Below are 23,742 nucleotides of genomic sequence, written 5' to 3'. Positions count from 1 at the left end.
AGGGAATGTATGGATGTGCTTTATACAATTGATGTATGTATATGTATGGATGGTGATAAGAGTTGTATGAGTCCCTAATAAAATGTAAAAAAAGAAAAGAGGAGAAAAAAATGATTAGGGCAAAGACTGTACAGATGTGCTTTATACAATTGATGTATGTATATGTATGAACTGTGATAAGAATTGTATGAGCCCCTAATAAATTGTTAAAATTAATTTAAAAAAAGAGTAATGATACCAGGATGGTAAGGGGAAGGTGGGGTGAGAAAGGGGAAACTAATCACAATGATTACATATAATCCCTTCCCAGGGGGATGGACAACATAAAAGTGGGTGAAAGGAGACATTGGTTAGTGTAAGACATGAAAAAATTTTTTATAAGTTATCAAGGGTTCATGGAGGGAGGGAAAAATGAGCTGATACCAAGGGCTCAAGTAGAAATAAAATATTTTGAAAATGATGATGGCAACATATGTACTTGACTTTTGTGGTAAGAGCTGTAAGAGCCTCCAATAAAATGAATAAAAAAAACAGGAAAGAAAAAAGTTCAAAGTGGATGTCAGAAGAGACTCTGACATTTGCTCTTAATTGCAGAGTAGCTAAAGCAAATGGAAGAAACAATGATGTTAAAGAGCTGAACAAAAAATTTCAAAAGGCTACTCAAGACAAAATAAATAATGAAATGAGCAAAGGCTTAGAAAACAAAAAAGGAAAGTCTTGCTCAGCATATCGTAAACTGAAAGAACTCAAGAAAAAATTCAAGGCCTGAGTTGCAATTTTGAAAGATGCAGAAAGCATTAAAAAAAGATGGAAAGAATGCAGTCACTATACCAAAAGAACTAGTCGACAGCCCACCATCTCAGGAGGAAGCATGTGAGCAAGAACCAATGGAGCTTAGCTCTTGAAGGAAGAAGTTCAAGCTGTGATGAAAGTATTAGCCAGAAATATGGCTCCAGGAATTGATAGACACCAGTTGAAATGTTTCAATAGGCTGATGAAGCACTGGAAGCACACACTTGTCTTTGCCAGGAAATTTAGAAAACAGGTACTTGGTCAGCTGACTGGAAGAGATGCATATATGTACCCATTCAAAAGAAAAGTGACCCAAAAGAATGCTCAAATTATAGAAAAATCATTAATATCACATGCAAGTAAATTTTGCTGAAAATCGTCCAACGATGGTTGCAATTATACATGACAAGGGGCTGCCAGAGGTTCAGACTGGATTCAGAAGAGGATGTGAAACAAGGGATATCACTTGCTGATGTCTAATGGATCATGACTGAAAGCAGAGAATACCAGAAAGATATCTACTTCTGTTTTATTGACTATTCAATGACATTCGACAGTGGATCGCTTTGAGAAAAATGGAAATCCCAGGACACTTATTGTGCTCATGTGGAAGTTGTACACATGGTACAGGGGAATGCAGCACTGGTTTAACAGGGTTGTCTCTTCTCACAATACTTATGCAATCTGATTGGTGACCAAATCATCAGAGAAGCTGGATTATATGAAGAATGATATAGCGTCAGGATTGGAGGAAGGCTTACTAACAATCTGTGATATGCAAATGTCATAACCTTGCTTGCTGAAAGTGAGGAGGACTTGAAACACTTGCTGATAAAGATCAAGGATTGTAGCCTTCAGTATGTATTACAACTCAATGTAAAGAAAATCAAAATGTTCACAACTGGAGGAATAGGTAACATCAAGATAAATGGAGAAAAGATTGAAGTAGTCAAGGATTTTGTCTTGCTTGGATCCACAATCAATCAATGCTCATGGAAGCAGCAGTCAAAAGATCAAAGGACTGGTAAATGTGCCTCTGCACAAGGCCTCTTTAGAGTATTGAAAAGCATAAGTTTGAGGTCTAAGGTGCTCCAGACCCAAGCCATGGTCTTTTCAATTGCCTCATATGCATGTGAATTGGGATAGTGAATAAGCAAGACTGTAGAAGAATCATGCCTTTGAATTGTGGTGCTGGAGAAGAATGTCAAAACTATTTTGGACTGCTAAAAGGACAAACTGATTTGTCTTGAAAGAAGTATGGTCAGAGTGCTCTTTAGAGGCCAGGATGGCGAGCTTTCATCACACTATCTTACATTTCACCTTACATTCTTACATATATGTTGTCAGGAGAAAACAGTCCCTGTAGAAGGATATGATATTTGGTCAAGTAGAGGGGTAGCAAAAAAAGAGGAAGGCCCTCAAGGAGATGGATTGACACCATGGCTACAACAATGGGCTTAAGCATAAAAAACGATTGTGAGGATGGCCCAGGTATGGGCAGTATTTGGTGCTATTGTGGATAGAGTTGCTATGGATCAGAGCTGACTGGATGACACCAAGCAACAGCAACAAACGGTGTTCATATGCGTTATCAGAATTTTAGGAATAAATATGTGATAACCACTATACTATGGAAACCATGTTTTAGAATTAAATGTGAAGAGAAAAACAAGTATTTGTAGTCTCACCACCCAGTGCAACTGTGGTTACTCTTGATGGTCTTCTTTGTTGCATCTGTGCACAGGGCACAACGATGGCAAAGGAGACAACTAGTAAGGGCAAGCAGCCTTCAAAACCTTTCTTTTTGCCATGGGAACAGAATTTCTGTTCCTTTCATTGACTGACATGACATTGTGCACATTCTCAGAACCGCTCTCCATGTCATAGACCACGTGGCTCAGATAGACGGCAAAAAAAGGAATGCAAAGAAGTGACCGCTTACCTCTAGGCAGTTGATAAAGAGTGTGTAGAGCTCTGTCTTATCCTCACCAATGAATCCTATCTTTTCTAGAGAGGACAAGTAATCCCGAAGATAATCTTTTACTTCACGGAAGCTGTGGAACAAGAAATGTACTCAGTGATCCTCTACCTAGAGACCCATTATAAAAAGAAACACATATATAAATCTATATGCATCCTTCTCTACCTAAAAAACATATGAATATATATATGCAAAATATGTATGTATAATTGGCTGAAAGATGACCTTAGGGAAACTATTCCAGTACCATATTGTAGGAATGTAGAATTCCATATTTTAGATCAGCAGTTCTCAATTTCTTTATCTCGGGACCACTTTAAAGTCTTAAAAAGTATTGAGGACCCCTAAGCACTTTAAAAAAAATCATTTTTAAAAAACATTTTATTAGGGACTCATACAACTCTTATCACAATCTAAAAATCATTTTATTAGGGGCTCATACAAGTCTTATCACAATCCATACATACATACATCAATTGTGTAAAGCACATTTGTACATTCCTTGCCCTCATCATTCTCAAAACATTTGCTCTCCACTTAAGCCCCCCTAAGCGCTTTTAAAGCTATATTTATATTATTAGTTATTAAAACCAACTTGGCAGACAACTAAATTTATTGGCGTAAAGACAATGTTCTATACCCTATGGTGATGACTAGTGAATCAAGTCTTAAAAGCTAGCACGTGGCTTTCTAAGATCCAACTATTTGTTTTTTTTCCCAATCCAATGACAGAAGCATGAAAAAATTCAAAGAGCAAGGAAGCAAGTAGTCCAAATGGCTAACAGACAACATGAACCTCAACTTCCACCACCCTGTGACCAGAAGAACTAGATGGTCTGCGTATCACTACTGACTTATCTGAATGGGACCTCAATAGAAAGTCCTGAATAGACTGGGAGAAAAACTGTAGAACACAATGCAAAATCATAAAGAAACAGTCTGGCTGATGTGATAGAGATTTGTAAAATCCTTGAGACTGTGACCCTTAGACATCCTTGAAACGTGGGCCTGAATGTATGCCCATGGCTCATTTTTTAGCCAAATAATAGGAAAGCTTATACAGTGAGCAATAACACCAGGGAGGTATGAAGTCCAAAGAACAACCAACCTTAAAATGTAAAAAGAGCAGTTTTTGCCTTGGGATAAAGCTCAGGAGGCAGGAAGGGGCAGGAAAGAAAGAAAAATAGAAACAGAAAATAGAAAGTGGGAAGACTGCTGTTACAATGTGGAGATTACACCCAATATCATGGAATAAATTATGTATAAACTGTTGAATGGAAAACTAATTTGTTATCTAAACTTTCAGGCAAAGCATAGTACAAAGTTTAAAAATATTAAACCAGAAATTTCAAAAATATTTATCAATTCATTTAAAGTAACATGAACAACCCCATTGTGTGTTGAAATGAAAACATTACTCTTTCATAAAAGAATAAAATAAAACATTTTCCAGAGTAAAAATTAACTAGTAAGAAGAGTGACTTTGTTTTACATTCTGAAAATCTATAATAATATGCATTTACAATAGTTTCATTTGGAAATCCTGTTTGAACAGACTATTTCATTAATGATGGAAAAACAGCAAAGCAAAGTATCGATAGACAAAGATGCAGTGGATCCAAGTTGTACATAGGAGGAGGGGGCTTCAAATGTTGGTGGAAAAATTCCATTGTCTCTAAATTCCATTTGCCATGAACCTTTTTTCTCCCATGAACTTTTTGAAGCCCGCTCATATAAATCTAATCTCTTCTGAGTTTGCTTTTACACATGGCAGTTGGAAAGGGTTGCTTCTGCAAAAATTTTTATTACAGCATTTTGATTTTTCCAACACTTCAAAAAGTATATGCTGTCCAGTTAGGATTCAGGATGAGTGTACCGATGATCTTCTGAAAGGATTCTTATGAATTTAGATAAGCTTCCCTAAAATATAATAATTTTAGGATAATAATTTCCTAAAATATAATAATTTGACAAGACTAAGCATTTTGGCATCTACTTATAGGGACTTCTTGACTGATTCATGGAATCAGGGAAATCAGGAGTTGAGATAAAACTGAGAGGATGTCTAGAAAATTGACAGTGAGGGAGATTCTAAGTTTCTAGTCTCATGTCACAAAACAAGGTTGCTGTAGAATTAGGAACAGAACCCCAGATTCCTGCACATTTCAGAACATCATGGTTCTTTCCTAGTTAGCTGTTGATTTTTTGTTGTTTTTTCCTAAATATGCCCAGTGGCTGTGCCAAACACAACTGCCTTCATGTGAAAACATGCAATTAATGTAGATAAGTGAGCCAGGCGGTCGCATTGAAAAAGCTTCTTAGAATTATGAGCATGAAAAGGAAAGAGAGTCATAATTGGGAGGTGGGACCATGAGTCAAGGCAGTTCTCGACATGAGTTCCCTTACCTGTACTTCAACAGCAGTTTCAGTACCACTGAGCGGATGACAGGAGTCTTATCCACCACATCATCAAACGGAGACAGAGATTTTGTGTGCTCACGATATCCTTAAACCAGACAGAAATTGGTATCTCAGTGCACTTCACACACACAAAGATGAGGCAAAGGACTGAGTTGTGAGGCCTGTCAGAAGAAAGCAACTTACTTTGGGGGGCCTCTCGCAAGAGCTCCTTTTGAACAAAGAGTAGAGACAGCAGGGCCTCAATGACGTCCCTCTGAGGTGGAGTGTTGTCCTTGAAGCACATGGTGGAAACCACGTCTACAAAGAAGCTGTTGCACATGTGCCGGAACCGGGCGTGCTTCTCTATGGCATCCCTTAGGAATGGGGAAAAACATGGTCAAAGGACTTGCACAGTTCGCAAGACAGATGACTTGGGATTTGGATGGCATTTTGTTCCTATCTTAAAAGATAGGTTTCTTTACTCTGATTAGAACTGGCTTTCAAAACCATCACAACACGATACAGGCGGATCTCCCCTCAGGAACAAATGGATCTTTTAGGCAGCTATATTCTTGATGCCCCCAAGGTGTGTCAGAGAACCCATCCACTAGGCTCACCCTGTGCTCCAGTTCCAGGAGACACCAGAGGGCAGGAGAAGGGCAAGAAGCAGAGCAGGTACAGAGCTGGGCGGGGACCACTAAGTCCACAAAGCACCAGCTAATCAAACCACCTGGTGCCCAAAGCAGTTAGCCAGGAGGGCTGGTTCTACCTTCAGGCCATGGAACAAGAGGGGCACTTCTGCACCAGGAGGATGAGCTTATAGGGATAAACCAGTTGTGTCTACATTTACTGGGTCTCTTGGGATAACTTTATAACTTTTTGGTTCGTCGCTTTTGATTTTGCTTCTTCCAAATTTGTACAAATGCACATCTTGGGAAGAAAATAATTTTCAAACTACATATTTAGAAGGATATCCATAAATGACAGTGTCTCATGAAAGCTCTCTGAAGTTAGATTTTCTACCAGATGAAGGTGTTGGGGTGTGACTGTTATGTACTGTCAAATTGGTACAGACTTTAGCAACCCAACAACAGAATGGAACACTACCCAGTCCTATAATAAGAGTTGTACAAGCCCTCAATAAAATGATTTTAAAAAAAGGCGAGGGGAACCGATTATAAGAATCTAAATATAACCTTCTCCCTGGGGTATGGCAACAGAAAAGTGGGTGAAGGGAGACGTCAGACAGTGTAAGACATGACAAAATAATAATAATTTATAAATTATCAAGGGTTCATGAAGGAGGGAGGAACAGGGAGGGAAGGGGAAAAATAATTTGCGATACCAAGGGCTTAACTGGAGAGCAAATATTTTGATAATGATGAGGGTAATGAATGTATAAATGTGCTTGACAAAATTGATGTATATGTGGATTGTGATAGGAGTTGTATGAGCCCCCAATATAATGATTTTGAAAAAGTTAAAATAAAGTGTATGTTTTGGATTACTTTTTTTTTTTTTTAAGATAGCATACTTAGGAGAAAGGGTTTTACCTCTGCTCTTGTGAAACGGTCAGAGAGAAATTGTCTGGCAAGCCAAAAGAACACAAGGGGCATCTCATCTGCTCTGGGATGAGGCAGGTTCTTATGCATTCATGGCAGTAGATGTGCTCACATGGCAGGCATACAGGATCCTGTGCATCTCCCAGGCATTTAGGGCATGGCTGAACTCCAAACCTGTAACTTATAAAGGGTATAGATCAGTCCCGAGACAAAGCAAGTAACTATGATAAGCTAAAAATATAAACAAACCCAAATTCTTCTTTATGGATCTTCTTCCAGATATGTACCTGGTGAGGGTCTTGCTGGCCCGCTCCTTACATTCGCAGAGAGTAGTCATCACAGCTGCAAAAGGCCTGTAGGTCTTGATGTCAGAGTTCTCTTGTAGACACTAAATTGGAAAGACAGCAAGGAGGCATCTAAGCAGCATCAAATCTACCACTGTTTGTAGATAATTGATCTTATATATAGAAAATCCCAAGTATTCAGCAAGAAAACTACTAGAACAGGAAGAATCAGCAAAGTATCAAGGTATGAGATCAACACACAAAATTTAGTCAGATTCCTTTATATTAACAAAGAGAAATATTACAAGGAAATCAGGAAAACGGTATCATTGTGTGTAGCCACCCAAAAGATGGAATACTTAGGAGCACATTTAACTAGAGAAACAAAATACACAAATAAAACTACAAAATACTACTATAATAGACCAAAGAGATCTGCATAAATAGAAGAATATACCAAGCACATGGAAAGGAAACTTAACATTGTGGAAAAATTTTAATACTATCTAATTCAAACACAGATCTTCTGCAATTCTGGTCCTGACTAATGTCAACATACTTTTTATTGATAGGGATAAAAACCCAAATCTTCAGTTTTATATGGAAAGGAAAGACACCTTAAATAAGCAAATGACTACTAAAGAAGAACCAAGTAGGAAGGCCCACACTTCCCAATCCCAAACCTACTACATATTCTTTGTATTCAAAACCACCTGTTACTGGTACGACAACAGATACATAAACAAGCCAGTGGAACAAAATCGAGAAACTGAGAATAGAAATAAATCCATTTACCTCTGGACAGCCATCATTGACAAAGAGCTGAAAATCACTAAGTGAGAAAGAGATATTCTAATTTAACAGTGTTGATAAAACTGGTTATATATTTGGAGGACAATGACAAAGCTCACACCATATAGAAAAACAAAGATGAAAATGGAGCCATTTTTATCTTAAAACCTAAAACTATTCTTGGTCTCCTGAAGTAATCACTGAAGATAAGAGTGCTATAGCAAAGTGTGCTGAAGAAACCAGATGGTGCCTAGCTACCAGAACGGATAGCGTCTGGGGTCTTAAAGGCTTATCTTCAGACAGGCAGCCATCTAAGTGAAGCATCAACTAAGTCCACACGGAAGGAGCACACCAGCCTGTGTGATCAAGGATTGTAAATAATAAAATACAAATCTGAAGTAGGGAGTTGTATCTGAGCTTATATTGTGGACACCCAGTAGAGTAGTGGTGTCAATTTGGGACTTGAGAGGATTAAGAGTGAAGGGGTGGACTCTAGTCTGTCAATCAGATCATAGCCAATGAGGCCTCTGTGTGGGCAGGGCCTTCTGAGAATTATGGGAACTCCTGTATTTTCTTCCTTGGAGGTGGGAGACATATACTCTCTCTCCTCACTCACTGCGAGACATCCCTGAGGAGAAGTCACATGGACCTACCCTGATGCAGCCCTCGAAGCTGGAGAAGCTATGTGGAAACCCCTTTCAGTGCTGAGATGCTTACAACACCACTGAATCCAAAGACTTTCGACTCACTGGCCTGTGATCATCCTGCATTCGGCATCAGTGCATGTGTTTCGTGAGTCTGAAGAGGACTTTATAGATTGGTATCTCTGATGCATGCTGGACCTGATCTGGTTTTCAACATTTTCTCTATTTTCATGTGTGTGTATGTTTGTTCCTATTAAGGTTTGTCTCAGATGTGTTATGTCATTGGAGTCACCCTCTTGAATTTGTGTTACATGTTTTTCTGGTTTTTGGTATATGAAACCAAGGATTGATGAATCTACTTATAGAGACAGCAAGTAGAAAAAGGGTTTCTGCGTGGGTGGGATACAGAAGGGGATAAAAGACAATGTCAAGGCATACAGGAAGGACAAGAATGTTTGAAATCTGTGGTAGCAAATGTAGAATTCTGCTTCATATGAATGAACTATGGAATTATATATATATATATATATAAACTTCCAATTTTTAAAATTGTAAAAAAATTAAATGGAAACAGGCTTCAAAAATTAAAAACATAGCTGAATGATTAAGTTGTATGATATGTGAAAAATTGAAGTATTTAAGAGCAAAAATGTAACTCTCAGGACTAGTATATTTTGCCTGACCCAATCAAGGATACTTTCAACTGCTTCACATACATATGAAAGATGGACAATAAATAAGGAATACTGGGGAGAATTGATGCATTTGAATTACGGTATTAGTGAAGATTATTGAAAGTACCATGGAATGCCAGAAGAACAAAGAAGTCTATCTTGGAAGAAGTACAACCAGGATATTACTTAGTAGCAAGAATGGGGAGACATCCTGTGTATACTTTGGACATGTTATCAGGAGAGACCTGTCCCTGGAAAAGGACCACATATTTGGTAAAATAAAAGGTCAGAAGAAAGAAGAAACAACAAAATGGATTAACACAAGGCCTGCAACAGTAGGTTCAAACAAAGTAATAATTGTGAGGATAGTGTGTGACCAGGCCATGTTTCCTTCTGCGTGGACAGGGTTGCTGTGAGTGTGACTCAGCACCATCTAACATTCTTGTATATGGTTGCTTGAACATAAGCAAGAAACAGGAGGATTCTAAATCTAGGCAATAGATTTAAAAGCAGAAACACATTTTTGGGGGGAATTTTAAGGGGGAGCATGATGTTTGCCTAGGTATGTTTATATTGTATATACTCACAGGCAATAACAGCTAAAGGAAAGGCCTCTGCTATTCCTAGTTTGCCAGTACTATTTTCTTTTTCAAATTATGGACCTGTGTGTGTTGACATCTATGGAAGGCTTTCTCTGCATCGTTAGAATTGATCATACAGAGTTTAATTTTCAATCTGATGTGTAACTCATGATGGTTTCTGCAAGTTTAAAACCATGCTAAACTTTACCTAGTTAATAATTCAGGCCTCTCTTATTTTTAAATAAGAATGATCAGTCTGTGCTTTTCTCTTCTGGGTGAAAGAGATGACCGAGTAGCTAACTGGTTTCTCATGTCATGTCCACAGGTTGCAATGAGTAGAGTCCACCTTTGGCTCTGGGAGGCCACCACTGGGAAGGGTGGTTACACCCATGGTGACTTTTTCTGCAGAGGCACTTTATAAGGGTGTGGGAGGGCAGAGGCCTCTCTGTTTCCTATCTAGGGGAGCTGACAGTTCCAGGGAGCTGCCCTCCGAGGCCCAGTGGGGTTTGTTCCTCCAGTGGGGTTTACTCCTCCTTTCCAGTGGCTTCCCAAGCATCTTCTTGCCCCTTGGTACCCGTTCTGCATACACTTAATTGGAGGGCATCCTATGCCAGCAACTGACGCTTCAGTGACGCACTCTGATTAAGAACCAGAGAGGGCGTGTCATTACACACTTAACATGGAAGGAGCGGGCAGCTCTGGGGCAAACCACATTGCGCTGCACTTCCAGATGGCCATGTCCAGAGCTGAGAGGGAGCATGCACGTAGAGGCAGGTCGTGGAAGGAATGAAGCAAGGCCAGGCACTCACCTTGTTGAGGGAGGCAGTACAGTCCATCACCAGCGAGCGCAGCTCTGGGATCTGGCTCTGGGTCCCCAGGAGCACGTGCTCCACGAAGAGGGAAATGGAAAAAATGCGGTTCCACTGGGTCCTGTGCAAAGCAGGGGTCACTCTCTCAGTTCTGAGGACAACACCTGAGACTGCCAGAGGGGAGGACAGCCCTGGAGCCAGGCAGGGAGTTCAGAGAAAGAACAGGACCTCAGGATTGAGGGACAGTGGGAGAGAGCACTGGCCTCTGGGTGCACCCGTGGGTGCACTCAGCAGCACAAGCCTGTGCTTCACCCGCAATGCTCCCCACCCAGCCTTTAAGACATCCCATGTCTCAGGGATAATCTCCCAGGAAGTCAGTTTCATTGTCAGTCCCCCTCCACCTATCGTTTGGGCTGAGTGTCCTTCTGTCACAGCATTGTTCCCACAGGGCCATCATGGTCTGCTGACTGCCTACCCCTGAGACACAGCGATGCCTGAACATGCCCTCCCCTTCCTTTGGGCCTCTGCCATTTGATGGAATGTCACTGGTCATAGGAGCTGGTGCCGGGCAGTGAGGAGGGAGAGCCTTTCCCTGGCTGGGCCTGCTGCTCTTGCTTACAGCGTGCTGAGCTCGTGGGGGCTGGCACCCAGGCCTCACCTGAGATCCCTGACAAGCGCTGTGGTCATGTTTCCACTGCCTCGCATGTGCACCTCAGAACACAGCAACTCCAGCGGTGTCGACAGGTCCTTCACCGTCTGCAGCCAGGCCTGGGGGGTGGGCTGTAAGGTGTCCCTCGTCAGCAGCTCAACACAGGCCATGGCTGCAAGCGCATCCAGCGTCTGCACAGATGGATGGAGAACAGGCAGTGACTGAGGAGCCCCTCCCCCGACCTCCCCATAACCCTGAGGCCCTGCTGTTAGCCCAGAGTGTTCTCGGCTCCAGATTCATAACTGACTTGCTCATTGGCCTGGGATACAGTACGTGTTAGCTCTGTGTGATATTCTCAACATCTCTTACTACACTGACATCTGTGCCCCGTGCCATCTCCCTGTGGGACCTGGCCCTATAAGCTCGTCTCTGGGTGCCCTAAATGGTTAAGTGCCGGACTATGAACTGGAAGGTGAGCAGTTCACATCCCCTCTAGGTCCCAAGAAAGTAAGGCTTGGCGGTCTGCTGCTCAAAGGTTAACCCACATGGAGTCGCCATGAGCCAGATTCTACTCAACAGTATCTGAGGACACCCTGTAAACTTTCCATGCCCAGGGTGGGGTCGACCTCTCCCACTCAAGAAGGCCGAGCCCTTGGCCTCCAAGCTCCTCTGTGTGCCCATGAGAGCCGTACCATCTCATACTCAGGCAGGCGGTGGCTCTCCACTGCTTCTGTCAGGCTGTCTAGGATTTGCGGACAGACAGCCAGGATCCGAGAGACGTTCTGCAGCCGACTCCGGAAGTGCTGATAGGCAAGGTGCACCCACGGCAGGGACATCTCGTCCTCTGGCCTTGCTGACACCGCTCTCAGCTGGCCCATGCAGGACCACAGAGCCAGCTGGAGAAACTGGAGAACAAGCAGTGTTTACGTGACAGACAGCCCTTTCCCTGCCTTTGCATCCAGTCCACACGCCACAGGTGTCACACTCATCCCCCAGTTGGTACTGACCTGTAACTCCTGCTCCGTGCTCACACGCATGGTCAAGAGAAGGAAGTCCTTCAGGTACCAGTGAAGCAGTGTTTGCTGCTGCTCTCCCCCGAGTCGAGCGAGGAACTGGCCCAGAGGAGTTTGCTGGAAGATTGCCACTAGCTTCTCCGACAGTCCTGCCGAGGAAAGCAGAGCATGGCTGCCCTGCTCTTGCTCAGGGAGCAGGGACTCTCTGAGTCAGGACAGTCCTCAGAGAGGAGTGCGCGGGCTGGCGTTATGGAGAAGGAAAGGGATGTTCACGTCCAGATACTTTAGGCAGTGTTCTAGTGGAATAGCAAGTACACTCAGAAGATGTGACAGAGTTCTTACCTACCCAGAAAAATAAGCTCATTGCCAAGTATTGTGACCTGCTGGTCATTTAAAGGTAATTCTGTATATAAGAAATAAGATTTTTCCAAAATGCTGTGTCGTAGTTGTGTTTCCCAGAAGGACTGCGTTCAGGTGCCTGGCAGGGTGAAGTGCCCCGTCCGGGCTGTGTGTCAGCAGTTACTCTGACAGCTCATTGGAGGGAAGATGGTGCTGAGAAAGGTCCCACTGGGAACATCTGCTCAGTCCTGTCACCTCCTTGCCAGAGCCTTTGATGGGGAATGGCCCACTTGTGATAGGGAACAGGCTCTCTTCCTGTTGGCCATGTCCCATTTTACCTCCTCCCTGGCCACCGCATGACAAAAACCCATCCAAGAGAATCCCTTGTCCACGGGACCTCTGATCCTTACTGGAGCCAATTTCACTAAATGAACACTCACAGTGTAGCAGCCAGATATCACTGGCTTATTGTAAGACAGTCTGCAGTGAGTAAAAGAGTGATTTGCCTGCCTGCCTGTGTGTCCATCAGTCTCTCTGGAGGTGGCCTCACCTTCAGCATCGGTGATGTATTGAGCCTGGACCCACAGCTCCTCCAGGTAGTCCTTGATTCTCCAGCTAAATGGGACGCTGTTGTCTGAAAGCTTCATGTTGTTTTGTACCACGATGCGGGACATCTCGCTCTGAGAGCTGCAGGAGCCACAGGAGGACAAAGCATATGATCAGTGGTGGTATGTCACTCAGGACAGGACAAGATCCATAAGTGACACCATTGCTTTCAATCCTCAAAGCCAAGGGACTTCAAATAGATCCCGTTGGTCTACTTCTCTTCATATGGCTGAGAGATTCTGTCTGAGGAACCATGGGACTGCCTTCATGTGATCCCTTTGCTCTACAAACACACAGAAAAACAAGTCACCACCTACGTCTCTGGCAAAACCAGGATTCTTGTGTCCTCTGTTGTAGGTGCCATTGACCAGTTTATACTCATAGCGACCCCATGCCACAGAGCAGCACCACCATAGGGTTTTCTCAGCTGAAGTGATTATGGGAGCAGATTGCCACATCTTTGACTTGCTGAGTTCACTGAGTGGCTTCACGTTACCATCCTTTAGTGGCAGCTAAGCACTTAGCCATTGTGCCACCAGTAGTACCTTCTATCACCTAGCCCCATGCTTCCCTTCCTCAAGCACAAAGACATGTCGCTTTTATGGTGTGTTTTCTCCAACATGGTCATGCATAGCTCTTGTCTTCCATGTAAGTGTTCACACTTGGTATTTGGAATCCTGCTTGGTCAGATGTTCTTTAAATACCCTGAAGCCTAGAATAGAAGCCCTTTGAGGCCCAAGCAGGAAGTTTCTGGCCCCTTGATGAGACTCCGGGGTCCGGTGCATGTGTGGTGCCCACCTTGAGTGTGGGCCAGGGAGGAAGCAACATTCCTACATATCCTGGGCTGTTTATGAAGCAAGTACAAACCTTGAACTCAAATGAGTTCTCTGAAAGCTAGGAAGCCAGAGATTGAAACAGGGATTTCTTAGAATGTTAGTAAATTCCCTTTTGCCATTGACTGTATTGCCATAATCTTTTAAGCTGGAAAAGGAGTAAACTTAAATGTGATTTTGAAACAGATCATTATTTTCATCAAATACATGAGAGAGCATCTCAAGATTACTGCAAAGCTATGATTTTTCCACCTTCCCTTAAAAGTTTTCTGCTCACCGTATGTTATTTTTCATGGTAGGTATCTGGAGAAGCTTTATGTCCCTGAAAATAAACATCCAGAGATCTCTTGCCCAGGATGGAAAATCAGGACTCATTAGCAGCTCGAGGTTGCCATCTCTGTCGATGAAAGATATCATACTGGCCAGCTGAGGGGTCACTGCCTTCTGGATCCGCTTCCAAAGGGTGTGCCTGCAGCACAGAACAGAAGACAACCTGGTTACAGTGCCATCGGAGACAAGGTAACCCAGTACCAAGTAAATATGGGGAATAGGTCACTTTAATACAGTATACCAGTAGTGGGAGAGATGGTGGCTCTGTTAGAGTGCAATTGAGGGAGACAGGACAGCAGCCAATACAGTATAACCGATGAGAAAGAGGGTTGCCCTGTTACATGTCAGGAAAAGTAAACAGGACCCATGTCTTACACTACATGCAAAAACTAACTCAAGAGGAATTAAGTACCTAAATACAAAACCTAAAAATATAATGACCATCAATCAAAAATAGGGGCAAACTTAGATGACCAAATATGTGGCAGAAATACACTATCAAAGATAACCAAAAACAAATAAAACAATACAAGACAAACTGGAGGACTGAGACCTCCCCCAAATTAGACACTTACATACATCACAACATTTCACCAAAAGAATAAAAGGAGAATCCACAGACTGGCAAGAATTTTTTGGAAGCGACATTACAGTATAAGGAACTAATCCATAAAATTTATAGGAAATATCTTAGAAATAAAATGAAAAATAATCCAATTAAAAACTGGCAGAGAACATGAACTGATCTTTCACTGAAGAAGACATTCAGGTGGACAACAAACATAAAGAAATGCTCATTAATCATTCAAGAACTGCAAATAAAAAAAATGAGACCTCGTCTCACGTCAGTATTAATAGCAAAGTTCAAAATAGAAGAACAAATTCTGGTGAGGGTGTGGAGAAAGTGGGAACTTACACACTGCTGATGGGACTGTCAAATGGTCCAATGCTTCATCACAAAGCTGGACACAGAAATACTATACGGCCCAGCACCCTCAATACTTGGTATATATGAGTATCCTAGAGAAACAAGTGCTACAATAGGAATAAATACACGTACACCCATATACACTGCAGCACTATGCATGATGCCAAAAAGATGGAAGCAACCTAAATGGCCATCAGTGGAAGAGTTGAAAAACAAACTATGGTATAGGTACACAGAGTAATACTATATTGTGTTAAAGACAAATAATGAATCTGTGAAACACGTCATGGATAAACCTGGAGGACATTATGCTAAGTGAAATAAGTTAATTATAAAGTGACAAATACTGTATGAGACCACTATTATAAAAACTTAAGGAAATATTTTATACTAAATGACGCATTTTTTGATGGGCACTAGGCATGGGAGAGAAAGAGGGTAAATTACTAACTAGAAGGTTTTGTTAGTTTGGGCAGACTAGAGAAACAAATCCACAGAAACTTGTATGCATATAAGAACGTTTTATTAAGGAGTATGTGTACATTAAGAAAGCACCGCCAGGGTGGGCCAAATCGGCCCATGGGCCATCACTGGCAGGTCCTTGGGATAGGTACGTCTTCGACTTGTGGGAATGGGCAACATGATTTTGTGAAGAGACTCTACGGTTTTCCCTTCGATATGCTGTGTACATCACTCTACATCTTCACTAACATTTTGGATGGTAACATTTTGATTAAGTATGTTTTTCATTTGTTACTGATAAGTCATATTCCATCTTGTGAATCTGCCTTTGGAGGGAGAAGGTAATGCTTGTCTTTTTATTATTGATATATTTTAGTCATTTACATTTTGACACAGTCTATACCAAATACTTCTGTCATTTCTCTGGGTTATAAACATTCTCTGGTAGAGAGGTTTGCTGTGCTCCCTTTTAATGGTGACAGCTACCCAACAAGGAGATTTCTAATTTAAGAACAAGATAAACATTGGCTTTTAGCTGCATTTTATGTTCTTGGTAATTTTACAGCTTTTTGTCTTTAGTTTTATAGCTTTAATATATGTATTTTCCCCTCATACTTTTTTGTTGTCGCTTATTCCTAGCTACTGTATTTTCTTGTTGTAGTGTCTAATAATATCTTGCTTCTGTGGTATTTCCCAATTAGTTGTATTCTTTTGGACATAAATTATGTAGCCGTCTACTTTATTAAGTTACCGTACTCTTTTTTCTTCTGAGCAGGCAAACCTAATACTTGGGAGATAGCATTTCATGGATACACAAGATTCTAAGGAATAAAAAAATGCATCAGCTTCTCAAATCACTGTAAAAAAAAGAGAAAGAAAGAAAGCATCCCAACCCAGTGCTGTCCAAGCCCTTAAGTTCAACATTAGCCTATATGTCCAACACTGATCTATAAAGTCCTCCTCAATATCACATAACACATGCAACTGCAGGAGGAAAAATGAATCAGTTCGCGTGTAAGCATCTCAGTGCTGGCAGGGGTCTCCACATGGCTGCTCCAGCACTCAGGGTTATATCAGGGTAGGTCCATGTAGCTTCTCCTCTGGGATGTCTTGCAGGAAGTGAGCCTTGCCAGGTGAAGCAGGGAACTGGCTAAGGCAGCCGCACCCTGGTCCGACCATCAGAGAGCAAGACAAAGGCAAGGCTCACCAAGCCATTTATCTCTCTGCTCTTCAATTAATCTCACATGTGTTCATCGGCCAGGTTGGCACAATAAACCTTAATTACCTCAAAAGTAGACATTTATTAACCTGGGAGAAAAAGTCAGAAGGAGGGAGGTCAGGAAAAAAGGGGGAAGGGGAAGACACTGGCAACAGTGCAGTAGTTCAAAGCAACAGAGGTAAATACTGTTATGTCCACAATCCTGCATTAATGATGATCTACAAGTGGGTAGATATACAGGCTGAATGATCATGGGAGGGAGAGTGGGACTATACCAAGGAATATATACATAGATTTGAAAGATATTTCTACATATGTAAATATCTATGCTGCAAATAGGCCTGTGAATTGATGGGAACACAGTTATGAAAACAACAGACATGACCAAACATCACTGGTCCTGGAGTATCAGAAAAGTCTAGATGGATACAAAGTAATAATTGGTTCTTATAAGCTGGTGAGCAGCCATCTAAGGTACAACTACTGATCTCTCATGCAAAGCAAAGAAAAAGATATCTGGAAGCACTTAGTCCACTGGACTAGCGGACCACACCAAAATCGGTCTCTACTATCTGGAGACCAAAGAACTAGATGGTACCTAGCTATCACTACTAATGGCTCTGAGAGGGATCATATCTGAAAGCCCTGGATGTGAATGGAAGAAAAAATATGAAATAAAGCTTAAAACTTGGGAGAATTCCCAAGGCCTACTGAGAAAATGAAGCATGTTCAGGATCAAAGCAGTCACTTGATTTTAGGGAAAAGATTGAACTGGAGAAATGCAGAGACAAGAACAGTGTAAGGTCAAGCTGGCTGGGGGAGGACCAGGAAGAGCAGTTGAGCATTGTTCAGTTGTACCTTCAGACTTTGTGGTTGTGAGAGATTAGAGTATAAAAACTACAAAGATTTGTGTGTTTAACCCCAGCAGGGCAGCAGATCGGAGTTCAAAAAACAAAGGGATGGTGAGGGGAACTAGTCACCAAAGTCTTAGACTCACCCAGGGCTGACATCAAAGACAGGGGGATAAAAGGGGCACGGTTCTGAGCACTGGATACAGATATGCTCAGACTTTTCCAAAGACCACCAGTGAGAGCAGAGACCAAGTCAGAGCAGAGACCTAGGGACTGAGAGCTCAGTGCTGCAGCCAGAGCAGTCAGTGACTGGTGGGCCTGAGACAGTGACAGCAGAACAGGAGAGTGAAAATGCAGAACTTGGAAAATGTGAAGAAAATCCATAAAGCATAACCAGGGAAAGAAAGAATTTCTCGGCTCAAGGTTCATCTGACAACATTCCCTCAGAATGGATAGTTAGGAAGGAAAATAAGTAAAATAGGAGTCCCAGTGATCTAGTGGGTTTTGTGTGGGGCTACTAACCTCAAGGTGAGCAATTGAAACCTATCAGTCACTTCCAAGGAGAAAGATGAGGCTTTCTGTTTCTATAAAGATTTACCGCAGTGGTTCTCAACCTGTGGGTCATGACCCCTTTGGGGGTTGAATGACCCTTTCACAGGCATCGCCCGATTCATAACAGTAGCAAAATTACATTTATGAAGTAGCAATGAAAATAATTTTGTGGTTGGGGGGTCACCACACCATGAGGCACTGCATTAAAGAAGCGTGGCCTTAGGAAGGTTGGGAACCACTGATTTATTTCCTTGAAAACCAAAAAGGAGGCCATTGTTCTATAAGCTTGCTTTGAGTTGGAATCAACTTAAGGTAGGGAGCTCTTGAGTTAGCACCCCTAACCCCACCCAACATGGAAGCAGAGTAACTCCTATGGTAACACAGTCATCATGAATAAGCTCCGACTTTTGGTTTGATGGTCGCATTCTCCACTTCTTCCTCCTAAATCCCACAGAGGCCTATGCCTGAAGCCAATTGAGGCCTTTGTGAGAGAAGCTGTACCTGGAAGGGTCTCACAAGAGATAGCCAGCCAATGATTGAGTCACTGCTCTAAAAAGAGACCATCAATCAGAGGTGGGTGCACCTTCATCTGGGACCCAGGGCACTCTCTTCTTTCTCCATGGCATGTGACCTCTTAGAGATCATTGAGGCTTAGTTCTGAGGGAAGGTTCAAAGTTTTACAGTGAAAAGATCTTTCCAGGGTTCTCTTGTTGAGGTTCCCATTACTTAACCCAGCAGGCCTGGCGAGATGATTTCTATTCCCTCTCTGCATGTCACATTTTTAGTTTAATGACCTAAAATATAAAATAGCACCTATTTTAGAGATTTACGACAAGCTAGTCAATGTTCACCATCCTACAAGACACTTGTTCTCTTTATTATTAAAAATTGTAAACTCACATAAAAGTAGAGATCAGAGTAAATAGCCCCTTAAAAAGCCACCACCCATATTTGTTCTGAGCTCTTTCAGGAAAATAGCCCCCCCAAATTTTGAATACTGAGTGTTTCACAAAGAAGTGTCTCCCCACGCTTCCCAGGTTGGGAGAAGATGTGGGCAGGAGAGCGCACCTCTGTGGCCACCATTGAGCCACATCCATGTTTCCTCAACTCTCTGTACCTGAACGTGCCCGCCTCCTGGAGGGCATCCTGATTGGAGGCTTCCCGTACTACCCACTCCTTCTGATTGTACATGGTCTCTTCCTGCTTCTTCAAGAGGAAGTAGAGACGGTCCTTGAAGACCTTCAAGAAAGAGGCTGTAAGGAAGGAGAGGACACACCCAATTAACAGACCCTACAGGCAACGAGTTGTGAGCTCTGAAAGACTTTCCGTCCTCCTCTGTCAGTAGGTCAGACGGCTGTTGCATCTGCTAGTCCAATTCCAGAGCAGACTCCCAGATTCCCTCTGAGTCAGCTGCTCCTGGGAGCCCCAGAGGACGGAAAGGGCTCCCCACACACAACTGAGGAAGAACCCACAAATGGACAGAGGATGGGAAATAGACACAAGTTTGACACAGTTCATTTCTATGCTGCCAATATATCCATGAGTCTATACAGAATACAGGGGGTAGAGTTAGGAAAACTTTTTAGCTATAACCAAACACCTTGAGGGGGATGACTCAGTGGGCCTGAGGACACAAGACAATGGTCTGGGGGAAACCAAAGTCAATTGGCATAACCGTTCAGGATGACAATATTCTACATAGTTTGTTATCAGCCATCCAAAATGCAGCTAAAGGTTTTTCCCATTCCGAGCAAAGAAGGGTGAAAAAAAATAGAAGATCAATTAGATGAATGGATCATTTGAACATTAGCTTCCACTGCTCTGGGACAAGAAGAGCTGGATGGTACCCAGCTCTGCCAACCATGCTGAGGGAGCTAGAAGGTCCTGGATAGAGAGAAAAATGTGGAAAACAAGTCAAAATCACTTTTGAAAAAGGCCATGCTTGTTATTATCTCTGCAGGTCTGTCTAAATAAGATAGGCTGGATGAACAATCTGGAGGAGAAAACAACGGGACCAACGGTTCTAGGTGGACATGGGAGAGAGGGAGGTGGGAGGGAAATGAAGTGGTGTTAACAAACCCAGGGACAAGGAAATAACAAGTGATCCAAATTGGTGGTAAGGAGGATGTAGGAGGCCTGGTAGGATGTGATCAATAGTAATGTAACAGAGAGAAATTACTAAAACCCAAATGAAGGCTGAGCATGATAGTGGGACAAGAGGAAAAGTAAAAGGAAATAGAGGAAAGAGCTAGGAGCCAAAGGGTATTTATAGAGGTGTAAATAAAGGCATGTACATCTGTAAATATATCTATATATAAGGATGGGTATAGATCTACATGCATATATTTATAAGTTAAGTAATAAGTTAACAGATGGACATTGGGCATCCACTCAAGTACACTCTCAGTGCAAGAATACTTTGTTCTATTAAACTGGAATTCCATGCTCACCTTGCCGACACGATCACAGAAGATAAAGTGGGTGCATAAGCAAATGTGAAGAAAGCTGATGGTGCCCGGCTACAAAAGATATAATGTTTAGGGTCTTAAAGACGTGAAGGTAAACAAGCGGCCATCTAGCTCCGAGGCAACAAAGCACACATGGAAGAAGCACACCAGCCTGTGTGATCATGGGGTGCCGAAGGGATCAATTATCAGGCATCAAAAAAAGTATCACTGTGTGCATACCTCCCTGATGAGATCGCTTCAGACAAATGGGTGCATAAGCAAATGTGGTGAAGAAAGCTGATGGTGCCAGGCTATCAAAAGATATAATATCTGGGGTCTTAAAAGCTTGAAGGTAAACAAATAGTCATCTAGCTCAGAAGCAACAAAGCCCATGTGGAAGAAACACACCAGCCTGTGTGATCATGAGGTGTTGAAGGGATCAGGTATCAGGCATAAAAGAACAAAAAACCAAATCATTGTGAATGAAGGAGAGTGCAGATTGGGGACCCAAGACCCATGTGTAGGCAACTGGACATCCACTTACAGAAGGGTTGCAGGGAGGAGACAAGCCAGTCAGGGTGCAGTGTAGCAACAATAAAACATACAACTTTCCTGTAGTTCCTAAATGCTTCCTCGCCCCCACCCCCCTCTATCATGATCCCAATTCTACCTTATAAATCTGGCTAGACCAGAGGATGTACACTGGTACAGATAGGAACTGGAAACACAGGAAATCCAGGACAGATGATCCCTTCAGGACCAAGGCTGAGAATGGCAATACTGTGAGGGTGGGAACCTATTACCAGGATTACATATAACCTCCTCCCTGGGGGATGGACAACAAAAAAGTGGATGAAGGGACACATTGGACAGTGTAAGATATAACAAAATAATTTATAAATTATCAAGGGCTCATAAGGGAGGGAGGAGAGGAGAGGGAGGAGAAAAATGAGCTGATGCCAAGGGCTTAAGTGGAGAGCAAATATTTTGAGAATGATGAGGGCAATAAATGTACAAATGTGCTTTACACAATGGATGGGTGTATGGATTGTGATGAGTTGTATCAGCCCCCAGTAAAATGATTAAAAAAAGAAAAGAAAAAGGCCATGCTTGTTAGTGATGGAAACTGGTGTAACCTCCAAGACTGGCCCTTTGTAGCCCTCTATGTCTGGGACTGAACTCACCCCTGTGGTTCAATGTTCAGCCAAACAATAAACAGGTATGGAAGGTAAACATCAGGTGCATGCTTTAGAATCATCAGCCATTTGAGACCAAATGGGCACTGTTTTCCCAAGGACACAATTCAGAAAGCAGGAAGGGTTAGCACAGGAGGAGGACTAGAAACAGGAAGCAGAGAAGGAATTGGGGTAAGTGATGTTACTTTGTAGAGATAGTAATCAATGACATGAAACAAGTAATAATTTTTTTTTCTTCCACAGGTGTTTTATTTTTTCATTATGCGGTCACAAGTAATAATTTTTAAAGGAAAACAGATTTACTCTACAAAATACCACCCCACTCACAAATAAGATAAAATACAAATAAAAACAGAAGAGTTCACTCTGGATATAGACAGGAAGAGAGGGGTGAGGGCCATACCTCTGAATTCATCTTCTTTGTTTAAGAGGCTGAGAAGGATCTCTACTCTCCTTGTATTGCGTGGAAAGTGCTCGTCCTGGTCTCTGAGCATCCCCACAGCACTCTGCACACAGCTGCTCAGGAGTCTGCTAGTGTCCAGGACCTGTAGCCATAAACACAATTCCGTGAGATGGCATCTCAAGGTCAACATGCAGGAAGCACAGGTGATTTTCCATGTATAGATGATGCTGGTGACCCATAGCTGCTCCCGAGGGTCCTCCCACGTCCCCTGATCATTAGGGACTTGGTCAGGACAGAGCACAGCTAACTGGGAGAACTCAGGAAACTCTGAGTGCCAGGATTTCACCTACAGTTGATACCAGTGCCAAAGGGAGTCGTGGAGGCTCCATGGTTCGGCACTAGCTGCAAACCATGAGCTCAATGGTCCATGTCCACCAGCTGCTCCTTAGGAGAAGAGACTTGGCGACTTGCTCCTGTAAAGATTTTGGCCTAGGAAAGCAAGCCTGTGGGGGCAGTTCTACCCTGTCCTGTGAGTCTGAGTGGACCTGACAGCACTTAAAACAGCAGTGCTGCTAACACCAGTCATCATGAGTCCACTCTTAGTCCACGTGTCCCCATGTGTAACAAGATAGAATAGCTCCACAGGGCTTTCAATGGCTGGTTTTCAGATCCCCACGGCTTCTTCTGAGGCTGCTCTGCATGGCCTGGAAACTCCAGCCTTTCAGTTAGTAGCCACATCCCCATTACCATTTGGCATCCTCCACGGACTCCCACTATCTGGAGTAGAGGGGAAAAGGAGGGTCCCCCAGCATGGCCCAGGGGGCCCTGGAGGACTGGTGCTTACCTCACTGCTTCTGGGCCCAGAGGCTGCCCCCTCCACCTCAGCAGAGCTGTCCATTTCCATTTCCACCTCTGCTGTGTCCCCAGGCCCTTTCATCTCTGTCTCCATCGCCTCCTCCTCCTCATGGTCCTCTGCCCTGTGTCCCATGTCCACTGCAATGGAAGCAGAGACAATCAGGTTACGATGCAGACAGGGACCTCAGCAGCACTTCCAGTGAGTGCACGTGCTTAGCACATGCCCTGGCTGGCCAGAGGGATCCCCAGATGAGGCGATGTTTTCCATACAGACAGGACACAAGTTGAGTTCACCCACTCAGGGTGGCTCCCCCCTTCCGCCTCCCAGGGCTCTGTCAGAGGAGCCAACCAAACAGACACCTTCCATAGGGCTCTCCACAAACATCTCCGAGGCCAGTGACACGTCCCCTGTGCCAGCCTTGGGAACAGGATAGGGGGCTGTGATCACTCACTGGTCAGATAGGTCAGCTCAGCAAAGGTTTGAGCTGCTGCTACAGGGAAAGTGCTGGGAGCCAGAGGGTACCGAGGCTGGGTATCCTG

The 23,742-nt window shown here is 43.0% G+C and overlaps 1 protein-coding gene across 1 annotated transcript in view; it reads right to left on the bottom strand.

The window, feature by feature from the left end:
• LOC142460104 (E3 ubiquitin-protein ligase RNF213-like) overlaps positions 1–23,742 on the bottom strand; it is a 142,348-nt gene that overhangs the window by 37,944 nt on the left and 80,662 nt on the right. The window contains exons 31-44 of the mRNA XM_075562325.1: positions 23,192–23,340; positions 22,348–22,489; positions 19,419–19,554; positions 14,237–14,428; positions 13,071–13,207; positions 12,176–12,330; positions 11,861–12,073; positions 11,178–11,359; positions 10,520–10,640; positions 7,023–7,123; positions 6,727–6,909; positions 5,378–5,547; positions 5,180–5,279; positions 2,735–2,846 (exon numbers count right to left, since the gene is read on the bottom strand). Coding sequence (XP_075418440.1) covers positions 2,735–2,846; positions 5,180–5,279; positions 5,378–5,547; positions 6,727–6,909; positions 7,023–7,123; positions 10,520–10,640; positions 11,178–11,359; positions 11,861–12,073; positions 12,176–12,330; positions 13,071–13,207; positions 14,237–14,428; positions 19,419–19,554; positions 22,348–22,489; positions 23,192–23,340 — 2,093 coding nt within the window. The remainder of the gene's footprint in view (positions 1–2,734; positions 2,847–5,179; positions 5,280–5,377; positions 5,548–6,726; positions 6,910–7,022; positions 7,124–10,519; positions 10,641–11,177; positions 11,360–11,860; positions 12,074–12,175; positions 12,331–13,070; positions 13,208–14,236; positions 14,429–19,418; positions 19,555–22,347; positions 22,490–23,191; positions 23,341–23,742) is intronic.

Source organism: Tenrec ecaudatus, chromosome 10 (assembly GCF_050624435.1).
Source record: "Tenrec ecaudatus isolate mTenEca1 chromosome 10, mTenEca1.hap1, whole genome shotgun sequence".
Classification (NCBI taxonomy): Eukaryota; Metazoa; Chordata; class Mammalia; order Afrosoricida; family Tenrecidae; genus Tenrec; species Tenrec ecaudatus.
This window is presented reverse-complemented; position numbering and strand designations above follow the sequence as displayed.